Source organism: Sphaerodactylus townsendi, linkage group LG06 (genome assembly GCF_021028975.2).
Source record: "Sphaerodactylus townsendi isolate TG3544 linkage group LG06, MPM_Stown_v2.3, whole genome shotgun sequence".
In the NCBI taxonomy this organism is placed as follows: Eukaryota; Metazoa; Chordata; class Lepidosauria; order Squamata; family Sphaerodactylidae; genus Sphaerodactylus; species Sphaerodactylus townsendi.
Genome location: NC_059430.1, coordinates 87,238,578 through 87,252,280, shown reverse-complemented (window position 1 = coordinate 87,252,280; position 13,703 = coordinate 87,238,578). Strand labels below are relative to the sequence as shown.

General features: G+C 38.8%; 1 protein-coding gene across 2 annotated transcripts in view; it reads right to left on the bottom strand.

The window, feature by feature from the left end:
• RELN (reelin) overlaps positions 1-13,703 on the bottom strand; it is a 370,687-nt gene that overhangs the window by 111,820 nt on the left and 245,164 nt on the right. For both annotated transcript variants that reach the window (XM_048499920.1, XM_048499921.1), the window contains exons 22-27: positions 13,476-13,588; positions 9,120-9,257; positions 6,729-6,915; positions 3,627-3,832; positions 2,743-2,914; positions 729-929 (exon numbers count right to left, since the gene is read on the bottom strand). In XM_048499920.1, the coding sequence (XP_048355877.1) occupies positions 729-929; positions 2,743-2,914; positions 3,627-3,832; positions 6,729-6,915; positions 9,120-9,257; positions 13,476-13,588 (1,017 nt within the window). The remainder of the gene's footprint in view (positions 1-728; positions 930-2,742; positions 2,915-3,626; positions 3,833-6,728; positions 6,916-9,119; positions 9,258-13,475; positions 13,589-13,703) is intronic.

Genomic DNA, 13,703 nt, shown 5'->3' with positions numbered 1-13,703 from the left:
TAGTATTACACTCTAACCACTTTACCACTTTTGACCTTATGGGACCTTATCAGAAAAGGACAATTTATACCAATAAGATAAGCCAGGCAATAAAGGCCTGTGAGTATATGTTGCAAAGTTTTATTTTGGAGTTCCTTTACTTAGAAATTTTAGAATCACATTAACAGTCCCTGCGTGCTTGAGTAAGAATTGATTTCTGTTCTAAAGTTCGCTCTACAATGAATTTAATTCCTTTTGGTTTTACTAGAAGAACTTCTAAAATTAATTCCAAAATTGAAGCACGGGCAGTTACCCCAACTTTCAGTTCATTTAAATTTCTCCCTACTTTACCAATGCACATTTGTACATTAACAAAATCTGTAAAAAAGCAATCTTGATTTATCATTCATCAAAACTTTTTGTGGATGTTGTTTTCATGGTGTGCACATACTTTCCCATGAACTGACAAAACATCAAACATTTTGTTAAAAAATCAGCTGTACATGGAATCACATAAAGGTTTCTTTTTTAATGCACATGTGCTACTTGGGTAACATAGAAGGGGGAAAGATGCAACTGAATGGGAAGGCATGGAAGCTGTGGCAAACTGTGCATGCTTAGTGCCCTACACAAAATTTATAAAAATAAACATCAAACAATGAATAATTCCTGTTCAGAACCCTCCTTGTGAATGAATAAAAAAGCTCAGTTCCACATACACTTCCAAGTTAAAGTTTAAGGTCATATACCTTGAACTGAAGGACATATCCAGTCTTCAATGTTAAATCCCGAGTCACTGCAAAGCGATCACCATCTGATTTCCCAAATATCATTGCTGATGGGGTGGCAGAACAGAAAGTTTCATTTTTGGGCATCCCTTCATTAGCTAACATTAGCCACACACTGAGTTGATTCACAGGGTAATCAAATGCTGGCTTCTCATAAAAGTTCTATTGGAAGAAAACCAACAACCATCACCAATCATTAGCACTACCACAGGAGGAATTTTGCAGCCTTATCCACGAGGTAGGTTTGCTGAGTATCAAATACAATAGAATACAAACAGATTTATTCTATGAAAATTAGGCATATTTATGCAGAATTAAATTCTATTAAATCAACAGGTTTTTTTCACTCATGCACACACCAGCTGATTATCTCAATTCCATGGCATCTGTATGTGCAAGGTGTCTGCTGAAATGCATTGTGTTTAAGTTGATCTGAATGTTCTACCTGTTGTATTTGTGACAATAATTAAGAAGAAGAGGAGTAGTAGTAGTAGTAGTTTGGATTTATACTCCACCTTTCTCTCCTGTAAGGAGACTGAAGATGGCTTACAAGCTCCTTTCCCTTCCTCTCCCCAAAACAGACACCCTGTGAGGTAGGTGGGGCTGAGAGATCTTTGAAGAACTGTGACAAGCCCAAGGTAACCCAGCAGGAAAGTAGGAGTGTGGAAACACATCTGATTCACCTGCTGTTAACCACCATGCTGGCCTGGTGTGAACCAGACATAAGGACGTAGGTAAGGGGGGGGGGGTTCTTGGGTTCAAACCCCTCCATTGCATGTCAGAAGCTCACCCCCCCCCATATGTGGTTTTTTTGTATTTTTAAGGGGGCACAATTTTTAGGCTAGCAGCACCAACATTTCAGGGATTTGTTGGGAGACTCTCTTGATGATACCACCGAGGTTTAGTGAGGTTTGGTTCAGGGGGTCCAAAGTTATGGACTCCAATGAGAGCTAATAGAAGATGGGGACTACACCTTTGAAGGTTCATAACTTTGGACCCCCTGAACCAAACCTGGGTGGTATCATCAGGAGAGTCTCCTAAAGATACCCTGAAAGTTTGGTGCTGCTAGATTAACAATTGCACCCATGACAGCAGGCACCTCCCAAATTTCCCCAGATTCTCATTTTAAATCCACCTGCTTCAGCACGGATTTAAAGGGAGAATCTGAGGTTCCCAGTTTAAACATTGAAAGTGATGCTGTTTCAGGGTGAGGGATAATCCACCCTAAAACAGCATCACTTTCAATGTTGTTTTAACTGGGGACCCCAGATTCTCCCTTTAAGGTGGATTTAAAAGAAGAATCTGGGCTCCCTAGTTTAAACACCATTGAAAGTGATGCTGTTTGCATGTGGATTCCAGCATCACAGTGGCTGCCCATGGGGGGAGGGAGTAGCACAAAACTCAGATTTTGCACCAGGCTCCATTTTCACTAGCTATGCCTCTGCCTGGAGGGGAGGGCAGAAGGGACTGCTGGCTGCCGGCTGAGAGTGCAGCCGGTGGGGGAGCGGGGTGGGTGGGTTGTTTCATATGTGCAAACATACAACACTCGCAAAAACAACAGATGCCGAAGTGGAAGAACAAGTGTGTTTTGCAGTAATAAAATATTGCTACTTAAAATATAGTAAAATATGATATTCCCTTAGCAGAAGGACAATTGCTAATGGAATAGTTCCCATTTCCAGTAAACTACTGTTGCTCAATTCCTTGTCTTCTTTACCCCCATAGAGAAAGGACTTGTGCACATCATTTTCTGTGATCATGAAAGATGTTGCACATGCAACCTTTATATTTTTCTTTAACCAGCATGTCTTTGCATGCCCAGTCACCGTGAGTCTCCTCCCCAAATGGCAATTAAATCATTTATCCATGGAATAAAAATATCCATAATGGAAACTGAACATGGAGGACTACTGCAGCAGCCCTGGTTGCAACTTCCATTTTAGTAATTATCTTGTTAGTTGCCCTCACTGATTACCTGTGGTAAAGTTGGATTAACAACGGGGATAATTTGTTTCATCTTTTCTGATAGAACAATGATATCATCAATGGCCCACTGGTCATATCCTTCCCCTGAAAACACTGGCTGCCACCAGCGGAATCTGGTGCATGGAGTCTTTGCAGCACTAGGGAGCTCCAGGTATACAAATCTAAGGTAAAAAGAAAGAAATTAATTATTATGGAGCCAAGAAAGAACACCACAAATTCTGTGCACCTATGAATTACTGTGCAATATCCATTGATGACAAATTTCAGTAACTGAGGCAACCATTCTTCACTGGAAAATATTAAGTGTTGCTTGAAGTGGTAGGGTTTTGGAGAAAATTAATGCTTCATCTGATGGATAGTTATGTTTTTATTGATTGTATAAATATTTTAAATATTTTAAATGCTGCTTCATAAGTTGTATAAATATTTTAAATGCTGTTTAAATGCCCGGTGTACTGGTGTGTCCTCTGCCCCGCCCTAAAATGCCCTCGCCCCACCCTACAACGCCCCCAGAACACCCTCGCCACACCCCCACAGGGGTATGCACCTGGTGCGTCGTGCCCCAGCCCGCCCCCTTAGAACTATGCCTCTGTTTAAAACAGAATCCTATACATTCCTTGAATTGACTGTTGTGATTTTCTGGGTTGGGTGGCCATGGCTTGGTGGCTTTAGCTTTACCAGATCTTGGCCACACAACCTGGAAAACCCAGAACAGCCAGCTAATTTTGGCTGTGAAATCCTAAAACAATACATTTCTTGCTAAACTCCCAAAGAGTTCATGTATAATGGTCAGCACATATGTAGCAATTATGTTGGTATGCTATTATACACAGCAATAGACAATAAAGAATCCCCTGTGGACTGAACTGGTACCTGGACTTGCTGAAGTCAGAAAAGTACATTTCTGCCAGTAGATGCCAGTTGATACCTCCATTGTTGCTGTACTGTAATAACACACCTTCTTCTCTGCTGTCCGGTTTGTTACAAGAAGGACTATCCCCACCTATCTGAATGTAGAACTGAACAAAGTCGACCCATGTGGTATCCAAGTCCCAGCTCACTAACTGCCTCTTTCCGGCCTGTAGTATACATGAAACAAGAAAGGAAGCACATAGAAAAGCTTACAGCATTTGTGTCAGAACAGCTATTATTTTATTTTAAATGTATAAGCCATTATACAACATGGAAGGTGACTACACAGGAAAAACAATTATTAGGCAGTCCAGCACATAGGCAATATCACAGAAACAGGAATCTGGAACATGGGCCTCAACCAAGGCAAAGCAGACACTCCTTATGAGGATCAGTCTTCACAATTTTGGCCTTGCAAGAGGAGCACTTCTTAAAAAGTGCTGTATCCTTTTTAGTTTCCAGATCGATGAAAACACATGGAAGAGATAATGCAATTCTAGTCAGAGAACTGAGGGCCACAGAAGAGGCTTCCTTTCACCATGGTGGCGAACAAAGAACTAAGGGAATGGCACTCCTCCTTCTGCCCTCACATGACCAGCTGTGGGGAAGGAGGAGTAAGTGCCTTTTTAGCTAGAGAAGAGAAAAAGCTTTCTAATCATACTGTGGCTGGCATTTGTATGGAGAGTCCCAATGTGGGACTGCACAGAATACCCATGAAGATGAATCCATACTTCCACATGGCTGATGGGCTCAATCCAGTTTGCTGGGTCAGACATTATGCAGGCCTAACTTAATCCAATTTCTTTTAATGCTCAGCATTGCCCAAGAGTGCTCAAACCTCTGATACAACACATCCCCAGCAGCACTCATATTGCCATGTTTCATTGTTCATATATGCAAACAAACCACAGTGACATCTAATTTTTAGATCTGAGATATGGTTTGCAATTGTTGCACAACTGTAGTGGCAGAATTAGAAATCAGATGAGCTCCTCAACTGTTCCGCAGTAAACAACAATATCTGAAGAATCCACACACAATATGAAAATGGCGCAAAGCATTTCTGACAATTGGTATCACTTTCCTGATAAACAGAATTGAGTGTAATGAGAATAAAGTCAATAAGCCAGTTGAAACAGGAAGAAATTACATATGGCTTATGAGTTATACACAATGCTGTTACATTCAATTTAAATATTGATTCCAAGGAATAAAATCTCTTGATATGCTCTTAATACCTTCACTATAAACTCAATAATTTAAACCAGTCTAATATTTCTTAATTAAATCAGAACAGCAAAAACAGTAGAAATGCATCAATAGATGAATGTTAGCCAAGGTAGGAAGGGTGCTGCAGATTAGGCAAAACAGATAAAGTAATTCTTAGATATTGAGTTCTTACATATGAAAGTTAACAAAAGGAATGCAAGCACTCATCAAACTGTGTGTAACTATTCAACTGAATGTTACTTTCTGAACATGTGCCCAGAACAAGATTACGGAAAGCATACAGAAGGGGATCAAGAGCATGCCCACTGGCTGCATCCCTCCACTATACTTTACAGAACTTTGGTACGCAACTGTCACAAGCCACATCGAAACAAAGCACTAATTCATATACTACTTCGGATGAATGCATAATAGTGGATGGACATCTTTCCACCAAGCAGAAGACACAAGCAGAAGTGTCTCACAACAAAAAGGGCATATTTTCATATTTTTTCTGCCCATCCTTTCTTCAGCCTTGAGGGGTATGGAAAAACAAATATTATCTGTTGTTTGACAGAATTGAGTCACACATTACAATGCACCAACTTCCAGCACCTTGGTTTAACAAGAGCAGCCTGCACTCCCATGAGAACACCAATGTCTCAATTTCCCTATGAAGAGCAGAGAGACAATCCCAGAGAGACTTGCTGTCTCTGTCACACTTGTAACATGAGACCCATTCCACCCATGGGACGATTTATTACACAATTAAAGTTAATTAAAAAAGGCTTCCAGTGATAACAATCAAAAAGGAAATGTGGAGGAGGGCTAATTTAAAAAAGTAAGATGCTGCAAATATGCCTATAGTCAATTAAAAGAGAATATCAAACACAATTAAGTCAGGCTAGCACAGCACAGTTGAATTTGATTCTGAAATGAGAGAATGTCCATGCTAGTAATCATTAGAATTAAATGCTACAGTTTCTGTATCAGAAATAATTGATTTTTTTGTTCATTTGTAACATGACATACAGATTATAGCCTCTGATTACAAATATTGCCCTTGCTGCACTGGGAGCTTGCTGCAATGAATACAGAAGGTTTAAACAAATTTAATGCAGCCATAGCTGAGAACATGGTCTTGTGGTTTAAAACTATCAAGGCCTTTTAGAAAGGGGGGGGGAGGGGGGAGGTGGAAGGAACCCCTGATTTTCATGTTAATGCTACATGTGAGATTGAAGATGAGGAAGATAAATTATTATTTAATATGAATGAAGTAAGTCAATTAGAAAATGTAGTAGCATAATGATACCTTTAAGAAGAGAGAGTTATGAGAAGACTAATTGAGGGGTCGTATTTTTAAAATATAAAGAAAATACCTTGTTAAAATACCTTACAGGATCAATGTGTGCATTTTATTTTACTGACATGACATTTAATTTACTTCTTTTCAAAAATGGCTTGTCCTCTAATGAAAAGGCATTGTTGTATTAGCACACAGGCAGTTGTGAATCAGCGGGCATAACATAGGCAGATGATGGGTGAGTTTTTGTAAAGAATGTTGGACTGGATGGGCTGTGGTCATGACCAGCAAGGTCCTTCTTAGACAACAGAATATGCTCAACATCACTTAACAGTAACACAGATAAATTATGTCTCAAGTGTTAACGGGTCTGCAGGTACCTTGTTTGGTTTTAGTACAAGAAGTACACCAGGCTATACTGAAAACAGCCCACTCTTTCTGTGTGAATCACCTAAATCTATATTTAATATTATCTCTCAGTGCTATGTGCCTTCTTAGTTGCATTAGATTAAATAAAATCAGATATACATTAAGTAGGTATACACAGAAACCTTTTGGAAATAGAGAGAGGATCCAGATGAGATGACCCCACAGCCTTCTTCTGGTTTTACAATCTCTCCACCAATTACTTCCTGCCATTCTGTAGTCAAACTCTTTGAACTCTCAAAATCAGACATGACAGTTGAAGGGAGATGATTTTCTGGGTGACATTCATTGCCTTGGAATCCAGAATCACATCTGCAAGAAATATATGTATATATATAAAACAGGTACTCAAATACATATGTGTGTTTGAAGAAATAAGAATGTCAGCACACCCATTAAACGCAAACATGAAATTTGCGACTATACATACTAGATAGATCTTGCTTGCTCCATAGCAAAGAGATGATTCCTAGAGTGGCAGCAAAACCTGCCTTACAGTGATGTAGCAATGGATGTAATGGGCCATTCACTGCAAGGTGAGGCCCTTCAAATTGAAACATCCAACCAGCCCAAACTTCTGCATCTGTGTTGATCCTGCTGTGTTCCTGCTTCAAGGTGAGATGCACCCTTGGCTCAAGGTGAGATGTACCCTTGGCACTGGAAAGTGGAATTTCCAGTGTGGAAAGAGAGATGCATCTTGTGAGTATTATGCAGCAAGGTTGTGGTCTATATTATTACCCATGATGCAACTCTGTTCATGTTGAGTCTGTAGTGCATTATTCAAACTACTTTCCTTCAAGTAGTTGCATCACTGACAGTAGGACTTCTCCAAATTGGTAGCCAGAAAATCACTTACAAAAAGGTGTTATGTGGAGAAGCTGAAGCTAGCATTATTGTACCTTTGCCAAAAAAACCACACTAGATCAAAGCAGCAATCATATTATGATGAATGTAGGCAGTCTGTTCCATCAGTCTGTTCTGTTACTAGAGTTCACTTTCTATTCTTCTTATATTATACAAAACAGTTACACACAGCAAGCAAGATCAATATGCTGGATTTTGTATTACATCACACGTCGGACACTGCCCAAGCATCTAGGACTGTGTGATGTATCGACGAATAATGCGTGCAGAGCCGAGTAGGGTGGCCTTTTGCAGCTGACATATGGTGATTTTGTCAGCATGTTAATTGCAAGATGCCGTTCAGGATCTTACAGGCACTGCACCCAGTGTGCCGATCACCACTGGGACCACCTTTACTGGTTTGTGCCAGAGTCTTTGTAGTTCAATCCTTAAATCCTCGTATCGTGTAAGTTTTTCCAGTTGCTTCTCATCAATCCTGCTGTCACCAGGAATTGCAACATCAACTATCCACACTTTCTTTTTTTTCCACAATCATTGAGGTCAGGAGTATTTATTAGCCAAGAAACTTTGTCAGTCTGGTGCGGGAAGTCCCAGAGTAGTTTTACGTGTTCATTTTCAGTGACCTTTTCAGGTTTGTGATTCCACCAGTTTATATTATTATATATAATAATATAATATAATATAATATAATATAATATAATATAATATAATATAATATAATATAATATAATATAATATAATATAATATAATATAATATAATATAATATAATATAATATAATAATAATAATAATAATAATAATAATAATAATTATTATTATTATTATTAATTCAATTTCTGTACCGCCCGATCCCCAAAGGAATGCGCCAATCATCATAATACATTACTGTGAGGTGAGTCTAAACAATATGCTACTATTCTTAGCATAAGATAATACATCTTTCTATTACTGGCTTAGCCCTGACCTGGATCATCCAGGCTAGATCTCAACAGATCATGGAAGCTAAGTAGTGTCAGTGTTGGTTGTACTTGGATGGGAGACCTAAAAGGAAGACTGCAATTGATATGCAGAAGAAGGTAATGGCAAACTACCTCTGTTCGTCTTTTCCCATGAAAACCCTATGTGGTTGCCACTAAGACTTAATAAAACTTTCTACGAATTTTGACTTTCTACATTTTCATCGTGCACTCTTTCTGCAGAGTCCATTAATACTAGCATTGGTCTTTTATTGTGCTTAAACTATCAGTTAGTTTTGGCCCTCAGTTAGTTTTGGCCCCTCCCCTTCCCTTGCATGCCACCCCTCACTCGCTCCCTCTCCCTTGCATGCCACCCTTCCCTCCCCTCTCCCTCCCTCCTCTAGGGTGGGTGGGCCAGGTCCAGATGCCGGGCCCCCTCCCCTTCCCTTGAATGCCACCCCTCACTCGCTCCCTCTCCCTTGCATGCCACCCTTCCCTCCCCTCCCCCTCCCTCCGCTAGGGTGGGTGGGCCAGGTCCAGATGCCAGCCCTCCTCCTTCCTTTGCAAGTAGGAAAAGAAGGACAAGAATAACCTAGGCATCGAGACAATTCCTTTAAATTTTGAGTGAACCTCATTTTGGAAAAAGTAACCATAAGGTTCTGAATAGCAATTCAACCTATATAACAGCAAAGTACCTGCAAATGCCGTGGTCACACCAGCCATGCCCATTGCACATACTTGGGCACTGTTGTCCAATATAGATGTTGTCTAAAGCCCACTCATCTTGCACTGTGTAATAGCACTGACTCCAACGGAATCGTGTGGCACTAGACCTTAAAAGATAATGAACATTTGTGCTGTGAGATAATTATTTTACTTTAAATATTTCTACAGTGCTTTTCCAATAATTGTTTGAGATAGTTTACAAACCATAACAAAAATCCATTTAAAACCAGTTTGTCAAAATCAGTAGCAAAGATATCAAAAACACTACATTGTGTAATACTCTAGAACAAACATCACAAAAACTACATCAACAGTACACAATGTAATCCTACAATTATTATTTAAAGGTCTGTAATAAAAACATGCCTTCACATAAAAATGTTTAATATTTAGCAGACATTTTTAAGCAACTTGCAAAATAGATTCTAGAAAAATGTTAGAGAACCAGCCTCAATTAATCTATATAACGTTTATATAAATCTGCAAGAAATGAACCCAGAAAATCATAAATAAACTGGTACTGAGCTTATAATATTGGTTTTAACAGAAACTCATGGAGCAGTATTAAGCAGTTACATCCTTCTAAGCCCTGAAACTGTTAGGCTTGAACACTGCTGAGTTAGACACTGCTGAGAACACAGGCATTAAAAAAGACAATGTAAAATAGATAATTGATGTTCTAAATTGAAACAATTTTGGGATCTGGTTGAAAAATTCATGTCACTGAGTAAAGTTGCAAGAATATTCCACATATTTAAGTTTTTTTTTAAAAAAAAATTACATCCACATGGGTAAGATGGCACTAATAGTAAAAAAAATGGAACTGATTTTTTTTAAACAAAAAGGAGTTATAGCACTAGAACGAAAATGTATTCTTACTAACATTTCCCTGTAATTTTTGCAGTTTACATCCAAGTGGGTATCTCTACAGATCCTAGTTATGGTGAAAGATAACAAGATGTGTTTAATGGTCAAACTGCACATTACACTTAACACAAGTTCACCGTGGGCACTTGTAGCCATACTGCAGCTGTGAGTTTCCAGTGGCAACTCCTGCATAAGAGTGCAATGGGGCACACTTTGGATCAGGACCTTGTCACAGGAAGAGGAAGGGCTCCTGCCTTCCTTATATGCCATGTTCAGGAGATGAACAGCCCAGTGTCTGAGGAGGGCATTGTTTAATTCAGAGGTCTACAACCTGCGGCTCTCCAATTGGCCATGCTGGCAGGGGCTGATGGGAATTGTAGTCCATGAACATCTGGAGAGCCGCAGGTTGCAGACCTCTGGTTTAAATGAATTGGAAATTCATCTGTAAGCCACCCCACGGTAATTGTAATTGTATAGACAAAAACATGATTTCAGAGTTTAAGGATCTCCTTATTCTTGCTAATAAGCTTGGGTACATATCCTGAGAAATCCCACTGCCCTTTAATAGGGCATCCATGAAACAAAAAAATGCAAACATTGCTATAAACTTTGGTTACATAATTAGCCTATAATCAGGATGTATGGAACCAGTTTATCTTCATTGCTTCCAATATTTTAAAAGTGAAATTATGCCAAAATGAACTTTTTGCTTTGAATGGCAATTTTTTTGGCCCATCTTCAATGGCAATTTTTCAAGGAAAGTGTCTAAGGTAGACTTAGCTATGCAGAATTAATGTCTATGGGAAACTATAGATTTAATGTATTGTGAGCACAGAAAGCATTTAGAGAATAGTCATAATGGCTAGGAATGACTCATTATAGCCTACTGCAGCCTTTACCCCTACATTAAGATTTCCTTAACATTGCATAGGCACAACAGTTCATCAGCATCCAGAGTGAGATTTTATAGTTTTTCTTATCAATGATCTGGAGATAATGGTCCATTGACCCATCTGAGAACTCTTTTATTGTCTCAAGAGTGACATTTCTAGAAGCCTAGTACACTAAAAGAGAGAGACAGCTCACTCACCAAGCCAAAAGTAGTCTACTGAAACCAGAGAGACTAACTATGACTTGTATAATCTGAAATCCAATGAGGAACATGAAAGAGAATTCATTTTCTTAGTAACAGTGCAGTCCTAAGCAGAACACACTTATGCACCTATTATGTGTGGTAAAAATGCTTGTTTCCGTGATAATCCCCTTTCAGCTCTCATTTCATGGTGACTGAAGTCAGTCACCAATGGAACTATTGTTATGTTGTTATATTCATGTACGAACTCCCTAGAATATAGTTATAAATTCTTAACATACATTATCATCCCACTTTTCAAACACAACAAATCTCATTTATTTCAAACAAACCAGGAGTGATGCCTTTTTAGTAACAATTTTTAATGTAGCATTTAACATAGAATCGCTGCCTCTATACCACATATTAGGTGAACCTAAGAATCAGAGCCTGATTAAATTATATTTGCTACCTTCTTGAGTTACTGTTAATTACATTTACTCAATTATTCTGCAACTCAGTCATTAGGTGTTGATTTGTTTATGAAGGCAGCAACTGGCAGCTGTTTGTATCTCATTAAGCCTGTTCTTATGTAAATGCCTTCCATAAAAGTGAAATTAATTTTCATCAGTGTTAGAAACGTATAATTCATGTACAGTACAGTTCCAAAGAGCAGATGCAGCTAGCTGACATTTTCAACACAAGTTACCCATACCACATGTTGTCAGAAACAACAGATTTCAGGGAACACAAGGGTCCTCTAAAGCATTGTGAGCAGAGATACACTAGATTTGCAGGTGCATATGTTGTTGGAAAAACAACATGATGTTCAAGGCAGCTGATGCCAAGGAAAGACATTGCCTGATCAACATTGATTAGATGCAAGGAAAAATAGAGGAACATTCAGATCCATAGACAAGCAGGCAAATCTCAGCAGTTTATTGGAACATGGGATGGTGTAGGGTCACATAGATCTTGCATGTAGGAACTCCCTAGAATATTTAACCAGTTTTTCACATGGTGAAAAGATTGTGGGAGGAGTGCTAGGAGGAATATGCAGATTAATATTTATTATTTTATTTGACTTCTAACCCGCCCTATCTCTGCAGGGCTGAGGGCGGGTCGCAACACAAAATTACAGTCATTAAAACATTATAAAATCCAGAATACCAATACAAACACTAAAACAGTGCTACTATGATACTAAGGCTGATTCCGCACGGGCCAAAAACAGCAGTGTGAAAACGGTGTGAAAACAGCATAAACCCTTTTACACCCGTTTTAAACCCTTATACACCGTTTTCACACTGCTGTTTTTGGCCCGTGCGGAATCAGCCTAAGATTATTAAATAGATATTAAAACAGATGACAAATAAATAATCCCAAATCGTACTGTGGTCTTCCTGGGTATAGTAATGACTATAATAACTTAGTTGGAAGCACTTTCTGTTGGGAGATGTTGTATAGTAGGACAGGAAATAGAAAGTAGAAGGAAGGTTTGATCGGGGCTTACAATGACTTACTGAGTAACATAGCAGTTGATATGCCTGTTTAAGAATGACAACAAACCTTGTTTGTAACTTCAATTGAACTCAGTTATTTGATACAACAGCAATCTATCTCCCACAGTTGTGGGAGGAGGGTGGGGAGTCTGGAGGGCTGGGGACCTGAGAGGTGGCACTCAGCAGCAAAGTGTCATCCAGGAGAATCTAAAGATGATGTCATGCCCCTCTGGGAATCTCTGGAAACTCTATGGTTAAAATCATTATAGTTTCTAACAATATCTACACAGGACTGACATCAAGATGTGCCAAGAAACTGGTAAGGAACCCCTCATCCCCAGACAGGGCCGGGCAACCCTCATATAACTATGTGGTCAAATCTGACCCCAAAGGGCTTTTGATTGTAACTATTTCTTTAAAGTACACAACAGTTTTTAATACATACACATAATAATATCATGGAGTCATTAGAGGAAAAATTAATTGGTAAGATTTGTAACTGGATGGAGGTGAATGTGAATTATTAACTGAATAGGGAAATGAAAAAGATAGGAAAACAAAGTAGGTACCTACCCAGCAATTAGTAATGTGCTTTTGTATGTACAAATAATATAGAAATGTGAAATTTTAACTGAAGAAGCCCATAAAGATTCATAGTATTTAAGAGCAATGTTAGTATTTTAACACACACATAGCCTACAATTAAACTGATCAAAACAATTTCAGAACATCTTGTATTGAAAAATGGGTATTCCCCATTAATAGAATCAAAGCTAAAAACTATTAACTGTAGCTATGCCATCAATGATAATCCAAATGTGGCTGAATATGTTCTGCCCTACCTCGAAGGGTTAACTGTTATTACAAAGGTATCATAGCCTTACCATGTTTTCTGAGGTAAAAGGACCGTGACTCTCCGCCACTGTGTATATTCACTAGAATGGTAGATACTTGCTGATGTAAACTCCTGGCAGCTAGGCATACTGGGAAGGCATTCCTAAAATAAACCAAATCTATTGGGATTAATGTGAAGACATAAAATGAATTTCTGTGTTGCTGTTTGACATAATGATTCTCCAACTGATAAGTAGAAGATTTTTGCAGATATTTAA